Source organism: Paroedura picta, chromosome 5 (genome assembly GCF_049243985.1).
Source record: "Paroedura picta isolate Pp20150507F chromosome 5, Ppicta_v3.0, whole genome shotgun sequence".
Lineage (NCBI taxonomy): Eukaryota > Metazoa > Chordata > Lepidosauria > Squamata > Gekkonidae > Paroedura > Paroedura picta.
This window is the reverse complement of record NC_135373.1, coordinates 68,060,993-68,082,023: the sequence shown is the minus strand read 5'-3', so window position 1 is coordinate 68,082,023 and position 21,031 is coordinate 68,060,993. Positions and strand designations below refer to the sequence as shown.

General features: G+C 45.6%; 1 protein-coding gene across 6 annotated transcripts in view; it reads left to right on the top strand.

The window, feature by feature from the left end:
- Positions 1-694: 694 nt before the first annotated feature.
- The window catches only part of PTPRZ1 (protein tyrosine phosphatase receptor type Z1), a 123,899-nt gene continuing 103,562 nt past the window's right edge, over positions 695-21,031 (top strand). For 5 of the 6 annotated variants that reach the window (XM_077338392.1, XM_077338391.1, XM_077338388.1 and 2 more), the window contains exon 1: positions 695-1,292. In XM_077338392.1, the coding sequence (XP_077194507.1) occupies positions 1,232-1,292 (61 nt within the window). In that variant the 5' untranslated portion in view covers positions 695-1,231. The remainder of the gene's footprint in view (positions 1,293-21,031) is intronic. The other variant, XM_077338393.1, reaches the window with a different exon arrangement.

Below are 21,031 nucleotides of genomic sequence, written 5' to 3'. Positions count from 1 at the left end.
CAACAAGCCCTTGAGACCCTCTCGGAAGCATTTCTCCAGCATTATTAGGGTGTAGCGGTAATTAGGTCTTAGAAGACCCAGGTTCAGGGTTGCAAGCTCCAGGTTGGGAAATTCCTGGATAATTTTGGAGTAGAGCTTGGGATTTCAGTGGGTATGCCATGGAGTCCATATTCCAAAATGGCCATTTTATCCAGGGGATTGATTGCTGTTGCATGGAGAGCAGTTGTAATTCCAGATTTCTAGCCACTACCTGGAGATTGGCAATCCATTTTGACTTACTTTGATTCACCCAATCAAATTTACCCTAGCTTTACTTACTAGGCTATAATAAGGATACAACGGTGATAACCCTTTATTCTCCCATAAGATCCTCTAAGGAAGGATGGGGTTAAAAAAAAAAAAACATAACAGAAGCATAGGGTACGTAAAAAAAAATACCGTTTTGGATGTTTAACGCAAAATTTGCTCCCGCAAATGAATCAACCCTCAGCTCAATCAATGCTTCTAATAAAAAAAAGATTACTGCTAATGGAAGGGAAATCTCCCCTCTCCACGGTGGGGTTGAGCGTTACCACGACTGAGGTGGTTCCTGTGAGACAATGGCTTGGCCGCCGTCACGTGGTCCTGTTGAGCAGAAGGGGGGCAATAAGAATCACTAGTCAGTCCAGCCTCCTTGCATTATTTAACTCCCATTTTTGCCCAGCGCTGGCTTCTTCACGGGAGGGAGGATACCAAGTCTAGCAGGGGGACCTTAGGCTAATTTGACCACAAGCATTTGAAAAGGTGGTCATATATCTCTCGCCCCTCACTCGTTATTGTTACCTCCTTTGCTCGCACTCTCTCCCTCCCCCGCTCCCTTCTCTCAGCCGCGCTCGCGTCTAAAACCAAACGGCGAGCCTCCCGCCCGCTCCCTTTGGAGCGCGCGCCTTCTCACGCTCGCGCCCTCTCTCTTCCCCTCCAACCGCGCGCGCGCGCCCGCTGCCCGACAGCGCCACTGCACTGGAGAGAGCTGGGTCTGAGGCAGCTGCAAGTCTCCGGGAGATGCGCTTTCCAAGTCGGTGCCTGCCAGAGTCTCCCGCGGGTTCCTGCTGAGAAATTCCTTCTGGTTCGGCTTCTGTCGGGACCGGTACAGGCTGGAGCGGTTGACCCGGTGAGAGCGGCGGCTTGCTTGGGAGAAGAGAGAACTCAGCAGCGGGCTAGCTTTGCGGGAGAAAGCCGAGCCGGCTTGGAAATGCTAACCCGCCGGCATTGGCTGCTCGCTTTCCTCCAGCTCTTCTGCATCTTCCGAATAGGTGAGTGTTGTCGGCCTTGGGCTCTTACCGCGGGGGGGGGGGGGGGATTCACATCCCTTTTTTTTTTTTACGAGTGCCCGGTGGAACCTGCTGCCAGCATCAGGATCTCCCAGCTTTCCCTTTGCCCAGAATGGCCAGAGGGAAACTTAAGAAACCGACCACCGTTAAAAGACATGGGGCGCTGGACTACGCATTCAGCTCTAAGCATACACTAGAAAGAAGGGCTGGTTCTCTTTGATGAGCTGGGTGTCTCTTTAAAATCCTTGCGATCAAGGCGATCTGGCACTGTTTGCTTCTAGCTTTCCTTCTTCCTCTGATGCTGCAGGAGCCTCTGAAGAAGTGGGGCTCTATCACAGGAAAGCTGAGGCTGGCCTCAAACGTTGTCAGCAGGTGCCACAAGACGCTTTTTCATTTCCGATGTTCCATCTCCAGCCCCTTCCTTTCCCTACTGCCAGTGAGGGAAATTGATCTGGGAGAGTTCCACTGCTGTCATCTGCTCCCTTCCTTTGCACTGACTAAAGCCATCAGGTACCCGAATCCAAATTGCATCGCTATAACCAAGGAAACTCCGAAGGCACAGTGCTTTTGATGGGGGGCTGTTCCTGCCATTCCTCCTCTCCCCAGCAGGCAGGATGAGGCGCTGACATCTGCAAAGATAAGAGAGAAAGATAGGAAGACTGCTTACAACCCTGCACAGTGTCAGTAACAGGAATGTACCTGCCTTGCAGCGCTTGATGTTAGATAGTGCTGCATGTTCAAACAGTTAGTACTGGGTAACCTGCTTAGGTGATTCTGGCTCCATTGAGATGAATGGCACTCACTGCAAATATGTTTCGGAAAGGGATGTTGCGACCAGAGGGGAATTCCTCAGCTTATTAATGCCTGCTGTGTGCAAAATGTAAGCATCTGTGCAAAAGCAAAACAGCTAATCAATCCATTCATGTGCAGGACCCCCATATTCAGATATTGATTCTTTTTATTGGCAGTGCTATTTATATAACTAAATGAATGTGCTGGATGCATTTTCTGTTGTATTACCTCTGTGTTGTTGGGTAGCAGTTTATTGCAAAAAAACCCAGTAAAAATGGTAGTAGTGCTATAAGCAAGTAGTTTCAAGTATTATTTATAAAAATAAGAACTGGATTCTTTGATTTATATGTGACATGCAGTAGTGTTTCTTGTAACATTACTAGCCAAGCATACTTCTGGTGGGGAATGTTTCCTGACCTGTGAGTGAAAGCATTGTTGCAGTCAATCATTTATATACAAGTCCATTTTTCCAACAGATAAAGTAGGTATTAACCTACATTTTTATCCAATAGGTTCTGCTGCTTTTGGTACATTAAACCTTTGTAAACCATGAGGATCAGTGTCATATCTAGCTAAGCAAGAAATTTAATTACAATAAATGTATCAGCTGTTGCACATATAAAATAAATCAAGTGTCCTTTTGAAAACTTTGTGAAGATTAATTTGTATCTAAATCTGAGTGGTTACATGGATGAAATTGCAATATTTTATGCAATATAATGGCATTCTTATATCTTCATTAGTCACTATTGGATGTTTTGCCTTGATGAGTTCAGCTTAATGGAAATTAATTGGCCTATGGAGGAGTAGACTCAGTGTATGTTGAAATCTATACAAGATGAAGTAAGTATGAGCCTCAGAGGTTTAAGGAGTATGGTATGCCAGAGAACTTACTGTGCAATTCTGAGCATGCACACTCAGAAGTACCTGCCACTGTGTTCAGTGAGACTTACTCTCTAACAAGAATGCGTAGGACTATAGGAATATTTCCTTATAATCAGTTAACTTGCAGTTAATGTCTTATTTTTGTTTATATTATATTATTTGTTTTTACTGGAATGTTTCTTTAAACAATCAAGGGGTGAATTTTTTTTTCTGTAAACACTAACTCTTGTTTCAAAGGTGTGAAGCAGAACCTGGCTTGCATAGAGTGAAATTCTCCCTCACTGAAGCTTTGGAAAGATTTCTGTGAATTTTCCTTTAGGGAGCAAAATTCTTAGTTGTAATACATGAATTCATTGGTGTGCTCTATAAAAGTGTGTGACACAGATCAACGTCTTTATTCATACATCAAGTATACCATCAGCTTTTCTTGAAGAGCACATAATTGTTTTCAGGCATGACCTGAAGGGGTCGTTTGGTCTCAGTAGCAGTTCAGCAGTTCATTGTGGAGGACTATTGAGCCAGACTACTTTGTGTGATGAATGATACAATGGTTTCCATGCTTGTACTAGAAATTAGATTATAAGATTTCATTTGGCAATATGTTGGTCCTGACATAAGTTTCTTGTCCTAAGCTACTGTGTCAGTTTTTACACTCTTGGATATAATTTTGTTGTAGATTCTTTTATTTCAAAAATTAGTTCCAAAAGTTGGAAGGAAATTGTGTGTACTTGTGTGAAAGGTACTTTTGATAACTCAAATAGTCCTGATGTCCAAAACTTTTGGTTGTTGGAGACTCTGGCGGTTGGTTTCAGACATAATATGGCAAGGCTCCGTAGACTCAGTTTATGCTTAGTTTCTGAAATTTAATTTCCTTGAGCATAGCATTTGTCATGCTTATAGTATATTTCCTTGGGTTCTTACAGCCCCCTCAAACTATTCTTTCTTATCACTTAGACCAGCCTTTTTCAAACTTTTGACTGTGGAGGAACCCTTGAAATATTTTCCAGGCTTCGAGGATCCCTGTAAGTGTTGAAGACCCCTTCAGAGAAGTGGGCACAGAAATAAGATGTAGGAGCCAGCAAATCAGTCAATCAATTGATCATTTACCATTTCCATTGTGGAGAAAGATACTAGGCCTGTAGAGAAACAGGGAGAATAACCTCTAGTGATGTCCATGGCCATTCAGACTTCTGGGAAAGGCCATGTAACCTCTGAGGAGCTTTTGCATAATAGTTGAGAATCCCTGTCAGACCATGGATGCACAACATATGGCTTGCAGGCCACATCCAGATCAGCCACACCATGCTGAGTGGCCTAAGGCTGGGGGAGGGAGGTACTGGCATAGCAGTATTAATACTAGAAGAAGAAGAAGAAGAATTGGTTCTTATATGCCACTTTTCCCTACCCGAAGGAGGCTCAAAGCGGCTTACAGTCGCCTTCCCATTCCTCTCCCCACAACAGACACCCTGTGAGGTGGGTGAGGCTGAGAGAGCCCTGATATCACTGCCCGGTCAGAACAGTTTTATCAGTGCCGTGGCGAGCCCAAGGTCACCCAGCTGGTTGCATGTGGGGGAGTGCAGAATCGAACCCGGCATGCCAGATTAGAAGTCCGCACTCCTAACCACTACACCAAACTGGCTACTACTACTACTACTACTACTACTATTATTATTATTATTATTATTATTATTATTTGGACTTGCATACCACCACTCTCAGCAAGCTGGCTCGTGGCAGTTCATAAAGAAGAAACAATGTACAAGTCTAAATGTACAAGTCTAAATAAAGCCGTAAGGGCTTAGGGGGAGGAGTTAGGGCGGGCTCTGTCCGGGATGAGGAAGGGTGCCGATTGGCTGCTTCCTCCGGACAGACCATTGGCGGGGCCAATCGCGGCTCGCAGTTGCTCCCTTCCCGGCGGCCTGACGCGTCGGGAGGCGCAAAGCGCCTCCGATGCATCAGGCCGCTGGCCAGGGAGCCCCCGCCAGCCGCGCTGCACGCGGCTGCCGGGGTCTCCCTTGCCTAGCGCCCGCTGTATTGTGACTACAGCGGGCTTGATCACTAGTCTTAAAAATAATCCTCAACATCATAAAAAGGTGGTATACTCTATATACTAATAAAATTTCTGCTCATATATTGGACCATCGGGCCAGTGCTAATGGAAATATTGACTGGCAATATATAATAGATGACATAGGATCCCTAACGCCACCTGATACTGCACACAGGGACCGAAAAGGGGGGAGGGGGACCAGATTGTACACCCTGGGGTTACCATCCAGCCCTAGCCAAATGCCTGGCAGAAGAGCTTCATTTTGCAGGCCCTGCGGAACTCAAAGAGTCCTGACAGGGCCCGCAGTTCACTTGGGAGCTCATTCCACCAGATAGGGGCCAGGACGAAAAAGGCCCTGGCCCTGGTTGAGGCCAGGCATGCCTCCTGGGGGCCTGGGACTTCCAGCAAATTTATACCCACAGAGTGAAGTGCCCTGTGGGAGGCATAAGGATTGAGTTAAAGGTAAAGGTAAAGGTATCCCCTGTGCAAGCACCGAGTCATGTCTGACCCTTGAGGTGATGCCCTCGTGCATTTTCATGGCAGACTCAATACGGGGTGGTTTGCTAGTGCCTTCCCCAGTCATTACCGTTTACCCCCCAGCAAGATGGGTACTCATTTTACCGACCTCGGAAGGATGGAAGGCTGAGACAACCTTGAGCCGGCTGCTGGGATTGAAAGCTGCCTTATCACTCTGTGCCACAAGAGGCTCATCCCTGCGCCACAAGGATTGAGTTACAGACATCTAATCTGGAAGTGACCGTTGCATGGATTACAGTGGCCAAGTGTTCTGGGGACAGGTAGGGCGCTAGTTGCTGGGCCTGGCATAGATGGAAAAGCACTGCCTGACCTACCTTAGTGACCTGAGCCTCCATAGAAAGGGAGACATCAAAAGTCGCTCCCAAATTCCTGGCTTGCAGAACAGATGTCAGTTGCACCCCATCCAGGCAGGGAAGATGCGTTTCCTGCTCCTGTCCCCTTTAACCCAGCCACAGAACCCCCATTTTGGTTGAGTTTCAGGTGACTCTTCCTGATCCATCCAGCTACCACTTCCAAACAACTGGTGACTGTCTCAGGGGGAACATCTGGTCGGCCATCCATCAGGAGATAGAGCTGGATGTCATCTGCCTATTGATAACATCGCAGCCCATAACTTTGGACCAACTGGGCAAGTTGGTCTTGATGTGTCCAGCCTTTGGATTGCAGCAAGAAGTCTCTTCTCCCCTCACAAAGGGCTCTGAACACCAGTTCTCAGCTGTTCTCTGGTCTGAGAGGCAGTGTTTTGACCTCACGGATACAAGAATCCCAGACGAGACAAGGAAAATTTCCCAGGGAAGGGGGCAGAGAGAATGCCACCTCACATCACAGAGACCATTTGAGAAGCAGCATTCTGACACCACCTTTCCAACAGTTACATGTTACAATGGAGCAAGGTAACATCATGCGGTGGCTCACTTAATTCTTATCAAGATCCATCATGGCCCCTCTCCATCGTTCTATATTCTGCAGCTAGATATATGCTGACTCATGTCTTTCATCTTGCACTGGCTTGCCCCAGAAGAATGGGCTTTTATTTTCCTTACTTCCTCTTTCACCTAGGTTCCATTTGCACAGTTGTTTGTCTTTCTGCTTACAAAGAATAATCAGAAATCATCAGAACAAGAGCTGTGCCTGAATGTCAAAGCTTTTACAAACAGGAGCACTAGTAGATTACCATATATTATTAGCAGGTTAATACAGCATAATTAAATTGATTGCAGTTTCATGTAAATGTTAAACTGCACAGGGGGCAAGATGGAACCCCCTAACAGAATAGTATGGAGGTGTTCAACTGTCCCCAGTGCCCCTTTCTGGAACTGATTAGCTGGTAGTAGTGTAGTACTCTTCTCTAGATATACAGTTTGGCCAACTGATGCTGGAAATGACAATGGCATATATGTTTTGACAGCTCCTCAAGAGATCAGGAAGACCCAGCTGGTTCAAGCTCTTCCTGTCCCTTAACTCAGTCATCAGGGTGACTAATCAAATTTTTACTCCCAAGGCAGATCAGAATGTAGTTTGAATTGAAATCTTTTGAGAAACCAACAGTGCTTAGAAGTACATGGTTACAACCCACTCAATCATTTTACCGAAAAGGGAAGAGTATTGTACCAAACTATAGACATAAGTTCATATGAGTCCAAGGGTGGCTTCTTCAGGAAAGGTTTCACAAAGTACACCTTTCTTTAACATTTTCAAAGTAATGGTGGTGAATTGACACTACAGTGAATTGTTGCCATGGCCCTTGTTTCCCTCACAACATGCTTGAAAATGTTTAGACCCAATCCACAATACAGTTGAGCCAAAATACTGGATTTCAGCTTGTATACACCCATTTACTTCATTGTGACTCAAAAAGACTTCAATAATACTTTGGTTTCCTTGCTTTATCTTTGCATGTGAAGTAGTTCTACTGAAGACTGTGGGATTATTGTGAAGTAATTAGTTTGAGTGCTGTCATCTTAGCAAGTCTTGTTTTCCTTCTTTTTTGCACTTGTCATTTAAGTGGTCAGTTCCCACTGTGGCTCCTCTAATTAGGAATTTAAGGGGTGAGAAGGTTCAGCTCTCTTGCTGACAATTTCAATTCTTTTTCAAATGGGCTACTGTTTTTCAGGTTTCTCTTCCAAGAGTGAGAAGTCTGGATTGGTTCCAAAATCTTTGTATCACAAATCAGAGCCCTGTTCTTAGAACTTCAAGCACTGTTTGTGAGGTGTCCCAGTATGACATATCCCTTGGCTAATCAAGATACTGTGTTCATATGCTACTTTTCTCATTCGGACATGTTACAGTTTGAATATATCACAGGATCCTGCACAGGAAAATGTACATGTGTAGGAAGAAAGGTATTAAGATTTAAAGTAATCAAACTGAAAATTCACTGAACAGCATAGTCTTCCAAATAAACTGGCATTGTTTATTCCAAAAGCTAATTGCAATTCACATAATACCTTTTATTAGGACCAGCCAAAATGACCCAAACATTATACAAGCTTTAGCGTTCACCAGAACTCTTCATTGGTCTGGATGATCCAAAGTAAAAGGAGGCAGGAGCAGGGGGAAAACAGATGTTTTAGGCTATGATTTGTAAGGTCAGTTCTAGTCAGCATTCCTGTGCTTGATGCTGGTGAGCTAACTAACTAAACAAGTAAACAAACAGAGTTAAACTGTTGGGTTTTTTGTTTTTCATGACCAAATTGGTGACACGTCATACTCCAACATATGATTTCAGAGGTGGCAACAGAGCAAGTGACTGTTCTATTTTAATGTGTCATGTAGTTTACTTAATTGGACAGCTACCATGTTGGGACAAGTCTTCATAGCAGTGGTAGCATTTCGATGGACTTCTGTTAGGGATACTAGTAGAATTACAGTAATATTTAGATCATACTTTTCTTGGCTGCTTCAAATACTTCATATACATTATCTTAGTATCTTAACACAGCCCATGGCGCCGCGGGCGCCGCGGACTAAATAAAGCCGTAAGGGCTTAGGGGGGAGGAGTTAGGGCGGGCTCTGTCCGGGATGAGGAAGGGTGCCGATTGGCCCCTTCCTCTGGACAGACCATCGGCTGGGCCAATCGGCAGGCGATTGGCCCGGCCGATTCCCGCCCTGCCGAGAAGGGAGCAACTGCGAGCCACGCGGCTCGCAGTTGCTCCCTTGCCAGCAGCCTGATGCGTTGGGAGGCGCAAAGCGCCTACAACGCATCAGGCCGCTGGCAAGGGAGCCCCCGGCAGCCGCGCAGAGCGAAGCGCCTCTCGCCGCGTCAGGCCTCCGGCCAAGGGAGCCCCTGGCAGCCGCGCTCCGCGCGACTGCCAGGGGCTCCCTTGCCTAGCGCCCGCTGTATTTTTATTACAGCGGGCTTGATTACTAGTAACTTATATGTTGTCAGGTACAGTAGTTTTATTAGGTCCATATTACAAATGTGTGAAGGCTGTGTGTGTGAAAGAGACAGCAGCTTGCCCAAGGCTACCAATTTAGTTCATAAGTGAAGTGAAGTTTGAGCCAGAATCTTCTTGGCTCACAGTTCCTATAATCATTACCATACTGTAGCACTCAAAAGTACTAAAAATGCTGTCAAGTACACCTTGCCTGTGGCAGTCTGCACACTGTACTTTTCAAGTAGTATGAAAGCTGCCTAAGTCATAACAGTGTTTCTTCACAGGAGGAGCCAATGCTGGATTTTACAGCTTCAAGGAAGAAAAGGGTTAACACACTGGCTGAGAAATGGTCATGATGGGAGATTATTGTAAGGTTACCATTTGTGGAATCAGGACAGTTCGAACTGAATGTGTACAAGAAGGTGATATGGATCTAATGTGCAGATAACCTTTCTAGATGTATGTGTTGCAGTATTATGCAAAGCTGATACATAGCAGGGGGGAAATGAGTGGCATGATTGGCTTGCACCGTTCTGTACATTGTCAAAAGTACGCACTTATATCAATCCATATGTACATACTGACAGCTTCACATAAGTAGAAATGCAATACAGTAGTTCAGTAGAAATTGTAAGTGTTGCATATTAAAGCAACAATGAAGTTTGAAAAGCTCATATAATGCTTTCTGCTTCCTCAGGGAGACCGGATTGCCATTTAGTTCTATAGCATTGCACTTTCAGGATCATTACCCTATTCTTTAAATTTATGCTCAGTAAATCAGTCCTATGTATCATAAAGTGGAAGTGTTAATTGCATCCCTCCCTGATTATCTGCAGCAATTCCTGCTTATTTATTTCATCTTTCTTTCATCTTTCATTTTTATCCTCACAACTACCCTCTGACTAGGCTGAAAACATGTGAATGGCCCAAAGTCACTCGGCAAGCTTCCATACCAAGTAGGGATTCAAACCCTGGTCTCCCAGGGCCTAGTTAACACTCTAACACTACAGCACACTGGAGATCTCTCTCTCTCTCTCTCTCTCTCTCTCTCTCTCTCTCTCTGTATATATATATGTATGCATGTATATATACATACATACATACATACATACGTGTATGTATGTGTATATGTATACATACATACATTTTGAGAAATCTACTAATTTTAATTTTATTATCCAGAATTATCCCAAGCCTAAATGTGTACGTTTGGTATGTGTTAAAAATCCTGACTTGGTTGATAAATGAATAAAGCTTTAATCAGCAAAGGAGTTAAGTCAGTTCTAATCAAGCCAGTGGGAGTTTAAGCATTTATTTATTTACTTCATTTGTACCCTTTCTCCTACTCTCTGTGTTATACTCATAACAACCTTGTGAGATAGGCTAGGCTGAGTTGTGTGTGACTGTCCCAAGGGCATCCAGGAAGCGTCCATGTCAGAGTGGGGATTCGAATCTAGATCCTATTCTGATATGTGAACCACTAATACGCTGGCCTTTTCAATAGAAGTGCTGTATAGATTGGCTTGTAAGCTTATTATAGTTAAATAACAGTTATAGCTGAGTTAATGTTAAGTAGTAGGAAATGTTTGAGTGCTGGAAAGTTTTTTTAATGAAATGAATGCATTACATTTGGGGACGGGGATTTCTGCATACATTTCGAGGTTCCTTCTTTCAAGCACAATGCATACTGAATGCTGCATACAGAATGGAGCCAGATGTATCTTAATGAATAAAGACCTGTTTCTGTGCTCCTGCTAATAGAATCTCACACACAGTCATTAACGTATGTAAATTTTCTTGGCAAATCATTAGGAGGTTCCCTTTAATGTGACTAGCTTACTGTTGACGATAATGCTGTATCAGCTAATTTTGGCATTCTAACACTGAGTGAAAACTATTAATTTGAACTTAATAGGAATAGTTTATTTTTAAGACATTAAGATTGAAGGGGCATGTCATCTAGCACAAATCAAACCTCTGGGGCACTATAAATTAAGAAAGCTAGAAAACTCACTGAATACCAACATATTAAAGGCACAAGGTTAGCTTCCCTAGGGATGCAGACAGTTACCAAGGGAGAGATGCATAAGCTCATTTTCTCTTCTCCTTTTTCCTCCAAAAGTGATGTTGCCTGGGAAACATAGTTCTAAGTCATCCCCTTCATTAAGTGCAATATAGGATACTCAGTTTGCTTTGATTTGACTCAGCCTTGTAGTTAGCTATTTAGCTTCTTATCCAGGGCAAGGAGCATTTCTTTCCAGGCAAATAGTGTTCCTGACATTCTGTTCAAGTATGTTGTGGCATGCATGTATACACACACAGGAATATGTAAGCCATTGGGCTGCTTATGTGTATTTGAGAGCTAGGCTTTTGTCTTTATCTGTGAAGCTGTTCTGTCTTCCAGTGGTGGCAGTCAATGGAAAAATCTGGAGCAGGATATTGTCACCTTTTGATAAAAGAGCATCAAATACAAAAATTCAGAACAATTTTACAATTAAAAATGCACATTATCTCTCAAGCTCTGTGTCCTGTACCACATGGATATACAATTCTTTCCTCTAGGTTAGATGAATCTTTACAATGCATAGGCTCTCAGTGAAACTGCCCTGTTACGTTAATCTGTATCCAATGTTGTATTTCTACCTGCTTGCACTATTCATGGGGAGAAGTAACAATATGGAGATGCTGTTCATATGCCAAATGGGTATGAATGTTTTCTCAATATTCTTTTTTTTCTAGGACATTTTAATGTATTCTCACAAAAGAGTTAAAACACAAGCACAATTCTCATGTAGAAAAGATAGCCACAGTTGCATAGTGATTAAATATATATTTACAGTGTTAGGGAACTGGTGATTTGTGACTTGACTGAAGATCATATGACCTTAGTTTGTTCTAGAACAGGGAAGATTGTGGCTCTCCAGGTGTCCATGGACTACAAGGACCATGAGCCCCCTGATTTCATATCACAGTTTGTCCACCCCAGTTCTAGAACAAGGCTCAGCAGCTGCTGTAAGAGATGTTTATAGTAAAGTTTATTTTAACTAGAGTCACCAACCTCAGGGTGGCACCTGAAGATCTGCCAGTATTACAGTTGACTTACAGACACCAAAAATCATTCCCCGAGAGAAAATGGCTGCTTTGGAGAATGGGCTGGCATTATACTCTGCTGAGGCCCCTCCACCTCCAGGCTCTACCATTCATATCTACAGATATTTTCCAACACACATCAGGGAACCCTAATTTTAAGCCACCCCTTATTGTAGTAGTCTGTCTATGGATTAGAGTTGCCAGGTCTTCCCTGGCTACCAGTGCAGGCAGTAGTACTGTCAACTCCAAGGTTGGGAAACTCCTGGAGTTTTTGGAGGAGAGCCTGGGGAGGATAGGGACCTCAGTGGAGTATAATGCCACAGAGTACATAGAATCATAGAGTTGGAAGGTACATCATGGGTCATCTAGTCCAACCCTCTGTACTATTCAGGATAGTCACAACCCTGTCACTCATCCACTGTAACTTACTGCCCCCTTATGCCATCACAGAATCAGCCTCTCCGTCAGATGGCTATCCAGCCTCTGTTTAAACATTTCCAAAGATGGAGAACCCACCACCTCCCGAGGAAGCCTGTTCCACTGAGAAACCATTCTAATTGCCAAGAACTTCTTCCAAATGATCTGATTTATGATAATCTGTAGGTTTTTCAAGGCAAGAGACAAATGGTTATTTGCTATTCTCGCATCTGCCTAGCAACTAGGGTTGCCAGGTTCTCTCTGGCAGCCAGGGGGGAGGGGGACACTGGCAGTGGGGAAAGGCCTATGTCAATATTGCAGCAGCTATGAAGCAATGTCACTTCTAGCATGTATAAAGTGCTAGAAGGTACCTTCTAATGAAGGTAGAAGCCATTTTTATCATAGAGTTTCCCCCCAAATACCAGAACATATGATATCATAACAAATCAGTTGCTTTGTGCACTCTTTAAATGCCTGCCTACTGTCTCAGTTGGGGGTGGGGTTAAATGGTGTGGTGAATCGCTGCCTGAAAAAAGCAGGGGGGAGTATTTAAAGGGTGTGATAAATCGCTGATCTCCCTCCCTCGCCACCCCATGAAGCAGAGAGCTGGCTTGAATTGGGGAAGATAGATATATGGAACTCTGCACCTGCCCTATCTGATATTTAAAGAGCCAGCTGCTAGTTCACACTGGAGAGAGGAGGCACAGGAACCCTGCATCTGCCCTCCTCATTGTGTATGGGGGGAAATTTGGACCTGTTCAGATTCAAGTGAATCAAATTGTCCAAATGTGAGCCAGGGAAATGTGCTTCAGACCATTTCAGATTCAGCCCAAATCGATTCAGATCAATACCAAAATGGTGTGAATTTTTTCCCTGTGTACATGTCTAATAATAATCATCAAGAAATAAAATAGGACAGGCATAACACTCAGCAACATGCATTCTAACCAAATATTAAACTACTATTCTGTAGATAATCCTTGAATTCTTTCTTCATTCATTATAATACTACTGAGGTTCAAGCTAGGTTGAAGTGACTGGCTCGTTGAGCATTATGACCCAAGCAGGGGTTCCAGCCAGATTTTCCAAATCTGGCATGTAGCACCGCTTCAGCTCTTTCTACACATCCACTCTAGTTTTTCAATAAGGATTCTCATTTAAACCAGCCATTCAGAATACTTCCCTCCAAGTAGATATGGCACAAGATGCGGATTAGTTTGATTTGGGAATGTGAAAAGCTTTCCCTTCCCAAATGTAACTGCCCTCCCATAACTGAACTAAAAGTAAAGGAGACATTTAACTTTCAATGGCCAGTTTTTACTTTTGTGCCTTTCTATTTTCTGTAGAGATTTATAGCATTGAGAAGAAAGCAGAACCTGCTCAGCAATGGGTTCATTTTCAAAAGTCTTGTTTTAGCCACCCCGTATGAGTTTGTATGTATGTTTCTGAGCACACACATACACACAGGCAACCTCATAATTTCTGGTTTTTAAAATAATATATCAGATTTCCTTGGTTTTCAGATTTTATGTTTCTGCCTTTAATATTAGATGTGCTGGTTTCTTGTGTTTGTGTGATGTGTGATTTGTATTTTACATTTTAATGGTTTCTTGTGTTATTTTTATGCAAGCCTCTCTGAGCAAAATTTCATCATATAAGCATGGAGTTGGAAGATACCTCCAGGGTCATCTAGTCCATCCCCATGCACAGTGCAGGAAACTCACAGCTACCTGCCCACCCAATTTCATGGCCAGAGGATGCTACCCACCCCAGAAAGTCAAAATCCCTGTTCAGTCTGGCCTGGAGGAAATTCACTTCCCAAACCTAACATGGTGACTGGCATTTCCCTGAGCAAGAAAGGTTTACAAGAGCCAAGCACTGATACAACAATTCCTGCCCATCCACAATCCTCCCAACATATTTTATTTCTCCAGTTAAAACATTTGAAAACAGCTATAGTATTATTTAAAATTTAATAAGTAAAGATCTCATAGAACAAGGCTGAATCTTGTTGATGGATGATGAGAGATGACAGACAAGGCAGAATCACCAGTATCACTAAGCATCATCACTATCATCACTAAACACGAAAAATAATAAAGCTCAAATTGCGTGCAGAAAACTCACTCCCTACCTCCTTGGTCCTCCCTGTGGGCTTGCCTTCAATAGGGAGAGAGCACTGTCTCAGTGAGGGCCAATAAGTTCAAATTGGGTGCAGATAGGGAGAGAGCACTGATTGTCCCCAATGGGGGTATGTCACTATCCCAATGAGGGCCAATTAGTTCAAATTGCATGCAGATAAGGAGAGACCAATGAGGGCCAGCCAGTTCAAATTGCTGCAGACAGGGAGAGAACTTTGTTTTCATCAGCTCAAATTGTGTGCAGACAACTCACCCCCTACCTGGCCTTCGCTGGGTATGTGTTGCCAATAAGGACACTCTTGCAATTAGGGCCAATCATGGGGCTTATCTGTCCTCCTCTTCCTGCTACTTGCTGGATGGAAGAGATGACGGTCTCTCTGAAAGGCACTGCTGCTGATAAGTTGCCCCATCCTCAGCCTCTTCCTACTCTCCATCTCCCCCAGGGAAGGAAGGGAAGCTAGCTGCTTCCTTTATCTCCTATGTTGGTCTCAGGTTTCAGTTCTCTGCTAGAAAGAAGCACAGATGAACTGATACAGGAAGGCAGAGAGAATCAGTATTTCAAAAACAGAATGCTAAGGGACAGACAGAATTCAATGAATGTCTTAACTCAGTCCAGGGAGTCAAAGGCTGGTTCAGCAAGTCCAAGGGTATCAGCAGAAGGAGCAAGTCCACAACCAAGGCCTTCCAGCCTCGAGGAAATATAGGCTGTCAGCAGCCTCTTAGTCCTCATTCTTTGATGATTCACAGTCTTCTGCAGTTAGCAACTGTCTCGCTAACATGGTGTAGTACCTTTTAGATTGGAGCTCTCTTCCAGCACTTAGCTGATATTGCTTAATTGGCTTAGGTAAGTCAGGTGAGCTGACAAGGCAGGGAGCTGCAGCTGGAGGCTGGGCAGAATGAGGAGCTCCTGCAACAACTTTGGGATCTAAGCTCTGATTTGTCTGCAGCTCCATTCCCTCTTGGTGGTCAGAGCTCTCTGCCTGTTGAACATCTGGCTGGGCTAAGCTCTCATCCAGCTGAGGCTTGAGTAAAGCTCAGAGCTCCTGGCAAGGCTTTTCCTTTGAGGAGTCCTCCCTAACAGGACCTGGACTCCCAACACTTCCCTGCAGCTGGCCATCAAAGTGCTCTTTGCTTTCCCCCACCCTCCTATTTTTCAGATGGGTTGGAGTGATCCAGCAGCCTTCCACACACAACCTGGCCCTTGGAAGATGTGGGGGAGGGGAAGGAGGCAGCCCCTCTCCCACAGCCTTACCTGTCCAGCCTGTCCTTTGGGAGATGTGGAGGGTAGGAGGGGAGCAGCCCCCACAACTCTTCCTGCCTGATCTGTCCTTTGGGAGATGTAGGGGGGTGCTTCCCAGCCTGGGAGATGGGGTGGGAGGGAAACATGCAGCTCCCCCATGGCCTTGCAACCCAGCCTGGCCTTTGGGAGATGTGGAGGAAAGGGCAGGAAGAGGCAGCCCTGTCTCAGCCGTCTCTACCTGGCCCAGCATTTGGGAAATGTGAGATGAGGCAGAAAGGAAGCAGCCCATCTGCCATGGCCTTCCCAAGGAAGGTGGCAACCCACCCCTTTGTGGCCTTCCCAGCCCAGCCTTTGGAAGATATGGGGTTGTATGGGAAGGTGGGGACAGTGGGGACCTGTGTAGACAGTGTTGTATGTGGGTGTGGGTAGTAGGTTCAGTGTCCCTTCAAAACAGCTGTTTTTTCCCAAGAAAACTGATACCTACCTTCTCTTCCCCTTTATCTCTCTTTCTTTCTCCCTTTTTTCTCCATCTCTATCTTCTTTTCTTAGATCTTCCCAAAGATTTCCATGACTACACTTGGAAGTTGGCAACCCAGCTCGCTGCATATGGAGGGGGAGTCAGGAATCAAACCCAGATCTTGAGATTTAGAGTCTGCTACTCTTTACACAAGAAGAGCCTCTTGTGGCACAGAGTGGTAAGGCAGCAGACATGCTGTCTGAAGCTCTGCCCATGAGGCTGGGAGTTCAATCCCAGCAGCCAGCTCAAGGTTGACTCAGCCTTCCATCCTTCCGAGGTCGGTAAAATGAGTACCCAGCTTGCTGGGAGGTAAACAGTAATGACTGGGGAAAGCACTGGCAAACCACCCCGTATTGAGTCTGCCATGAAAACTCTGGAGGGCGTCACCCCAAGGGTCAGACATGACTCGGTGCTTGCACAGGGGATACCTTTACCTTTACTCTTTACACACTTAACCACATTGGATCTCAATATCAAGGGGGAGGGGAGGACCAGAACCCAGAAGTTCATGGTGCAGGTCTGTGTGCTAGCACTATTGTATTCTTTAAGATCTTAGTGTTGGCCAGGAATATGGGCATGATTCTTGGTGCCTTCTTATCATCGGAGGCACAGACCTCCATAGTAGCTTGCCTGGCATGTTTTCATCTATTCCAGGTGAGGCTACTAGTACCCTATCTGTCCTCAGAGGACCTGGTCATGGTGATCCATGCAACAGTCACCTCTTGGCTGTAACTTGATCTACGTGGCCTTTCCTTATCCTTGAGCCAGGGCCATTTCGCACAAGGACCAATGTTGCCAATTGCTTTCACAAAGCGGAAACGCTATTTTAAATAGTGGAATCTCGGCGTTCCGCATACCTTCATTTGTAGTGGAATCCAGTAGCATTTCATTCGTTCCTCACAGGTTTCCGGTCTCTCAGGAATCGCTAGAAAGGAAGCGATTTTTTTCTGTGCTTGTTCCCGCCCCTGGCCATCAATCAAACGGAACAGCCAATGGGCGGTTGTTATCATGCTCCCGAAAGCCCCTTTCCCTTTAAGCACAGTTTTTTTTTTAAGCACACAGTTGCAATGAATATGTGTTGATTCGTTGCAACAGCTGGCGTGTGAACTGGCGATTCATCGTTACCACATTGTTTCCCTGAGTGGGAAAAATATCCCCCCCCCTGCACAGACGCAATTTTTGGCCAAAATTAAAGGGACTGGCGAACAGGGGGCTGTGTTGTGCTTGGGGACTTACAGGAGCTTTAAAGCACTTCTGTGGAGGGACTGTAGCCGGAGAAGCCTCGCTGGATGAATGAAGCCTCGCTGGTTCGTTGCTTTCCCCACTCCGAGGGGGGAAAAATGGCGATCGCTTCACCGGAAGTTCAGAGGAGAGAGCCAGGGGGAGGGACTTTGTTGCAACCGCTACATTGAGAACGCACATGTCTTTTTCGCAAGTGTAGCAGGTTGTTGGCAAGAGTGTAGCGATCTTCTGAAGGTGAATCCACTTTTCCCGATTCCCTGGAAATCACTACAACGAAGCGATTTTGGCGCTAGTGTTGCTGGAGTGTTGCAGATTGCTCACGACGTCATGCGGAACATAGTTTTAGTGGCGAAAACAAAATGCAAGACTAGTGCTATATTAAAGTCGTGCGGAGTGGCTCCCAGTAATTGCAGCTGTTAAAGAATGCAGTTGATAGGGTTCTCACAGGAACATCTTAGAAGGACATCTTGGAGGACCCATATCCAGCCAGCACTGAGGCAGCTGCACTGGTTGCCAGTTGCTTCCCAGATCAGGTTTAAGGTTTTGGTATTAACTTTTAAGTCCAACAGCTGTCCACATACCTGAGGGACCTCCTATCACAGTATGTTCCACACAAGGTTCTCCGCTTTGCAAGTGGAAACCTGTTGTTGGCCCATGGGAAGTGTGCCTGGCCTTGATCAGAGCATTTTTGGTCCTGGCCCCAGCCTGGTGGAATGAGCTCCCAGAAGAGCTGAGGGCCCTGTCAGAGCTTTCACAGTTCTGCAGGGCCTGCAAGCCAGAGCTTTTCTGCCAGGTCTTTGGTTGAAGATAGGGTAGTTAAGATCAGTGGGCCTCTCCTCTGAATCATAGAATCATAGAGTTGGAAGGGGCCATACAGGCCATCTAGTCCAACCCCCTGCTCTACGCAGGATCAGCCCTAAGCTGAACAAACAGAACATCTAGCTACTCTCTTTATGTCTCCTGCTGAGGCATGGACTTGGGAGTATGATGAGCAGGAGGGAAATGTTGGGAACAGTTAGGACTCATATGGATTCTTGCCACTGGGGAGGGACAATATATTAAGATTATTGTTTTTTATGGGATTTTATTGTGGAATTTTTAATCCGTAACCCACCACAATCCAGCTAGTTTGGGAGTGATGGGCAATAAATCTGTAACTATGTCTAAATAAAAGAGGTAAGGCATCCTGGGAAGAGTTGGTGTTAAGGGTTATGGGCCAATCAGATCTATCATTGGTGCCTGTAGGCCTCTGATTGGCTGTCCACCCATTGTCTGCCCAGTTAGATTAGAACTCCCACTCCTAATGGTCTTTCGACAATTTTGCTGCTTCTTCACAGTCTCTGGCGCCTTAGACACCGCTCCTGAGGTGAGTGAGCTGCCAGAGGTGCCTGAGGGCTCTTCAGCTTCGCCCTTCTGAGACAATGGGTCCTGCCTACGGAGCTTAGGGAAGCCAGCTTGTGTCTTCTCTGAGGGGAGCACCTGCCCCACCACCACCTCAGCCGCCACCTTCCCCCTCTTATGGACCCTGGGACACACCAGCCGTTAGGATGTCCCTCCCATCTGCCTAACATGGAGGCTACCAGCACGTGCCTCCACACCGCCTCCCACCAACTCTGCGGCATGCCCAACAGCCCTGGCCTAAACTGCAGAGGGGAGGGCCAGGGGGAAATACCATGGAGAGGGGAGGGCCCCTAGAATTACGATTCCAGGCTAAAGTGTTATCCTAGAGAGCAAATGGATGCTTTGAACGGAGAACTAATCGGGGATACCAGTTTTCAGGTGGGATCTGGGGATCCCCTAAAAATATAGCTCCAGACTAAAGAGATCACCTCCTAGAGAGAAAATCGATGCTTTGAAGAGAAAACTTTTGATACTGCAATTGGGCATACCATTCTCCATGTGGGACCTAGAATCCCCTAGAATTACAGCTCTAGACTAGAGAGATTAGTTCTCCTAGAGAGAATTTGGGTATTTTGAAGGGTGAACTCTCTGGTACTGTAATTGGGGATGCCGGCCTGCTGCTCACCTAGCCCTCCTTGGAACAGTCCTGGGTGAGTGGCAGGCAGCTTTCAAATGTTCTCCACCTGGGTGCTGGGCTGCCCTTGGTGTTTGTTTCCTTGCTTATGACTGGTGGTGCTCAAAGACTGATAGGGGAGGCTAGGAATTCCATGCTGCCCAAAACACTCCTGCAGGCTGCTCTGCCCAATTTCCTTCTATTAGAGAGGAAGGAGAAGAGTCCTTCCTATCCTTGCCTTGGGAACTTGCTGACATCATGTGGAGGATGAACCATGCCTTAGTAGTAAATGAGGTTGAAGTCTGTCCCAAGGTTATTTGGGGGTACCTCCTTGCCCCAGTGTCCTCCTGATTGTTCTAGGGCAGGGGTGGCCAAACTGTGGCTCTCCAGATGTTCGTGGACTACAATTTCCTCTCAGCCCCACCTCCCACACAGGGTGTTAAGGGAAGAGGAAGGCCTTCCTCCCTTTCCACCCACCCTGAAACAAACCTGACTCCCACTTGCATCCCCCCCCCCCAAAAAAAAACCTTCCCCAACCAATCTAATGCAGCCAGGCCCCAGACCCCTTTCTCCAACACAAATGGCACCATGGCCTCCAACACGAGCACCTTGGGAGCTGCATGCTGCTCTACCCAGCTTTCCCCCTCTGTGAAAAAACCCTCCCCACCACCCTCTGCCACCCAGCCCCCTTGAAGCCAGCAACCATTCTCATCCAACCTTCCCTACTCCACTTCACAACCATATCACCACTACCACACACCCATTTCCCACCACAACACCACAACCCACACACACAAAACACCCCTTCACCCCAGGACATCCCTCGCCTTCCTCTTTCCACCACCAAGCTCTAGCTCCCACGGTATTCCTGGATATAATAGGCTTTACCCCTAGTCTAAAAATAAATACATTGAATAAATAGAATTAAATATTTTCCTGTTATGATTTTTTTAAAATAATGTGGTTGAAATATTAACAAATTTCTGTTCTCCATCATGGCACAGTCTCTGGCATACACCCCACTATTAGTAGGATACACCAAGAGCTAGCTTGATGTAGTGGTTAAAAGCAGCAGCTTCTAGTCTGGTAAGCTGGATTTGATTCATGCAGGCAGCCGGGTGACCTTGGGCTCACCACAGCACAGATAAAGCTGTTCTGACCGAGCAGTAATATCAGGGCTCTCTCAGCCTCACCCACCTCACAGGGTGTCTGCTTGGGGAGGGGAAGGGAAGGCAAATATAAGCCACTCTTGAGACTCTTCCTGGTAGAGTCTCTTCATCTACTGGTAGATTTAATAGTGTCTACTGTTTACCCCGGTAATGACTGGGGAAGGCACTGGCAAATCACCCCGTATTGAGTCTGCCATGAAAACGCTAGAGGGCATCACCCCAAGGGTCAGACATGACCCAGTGCTTGCAC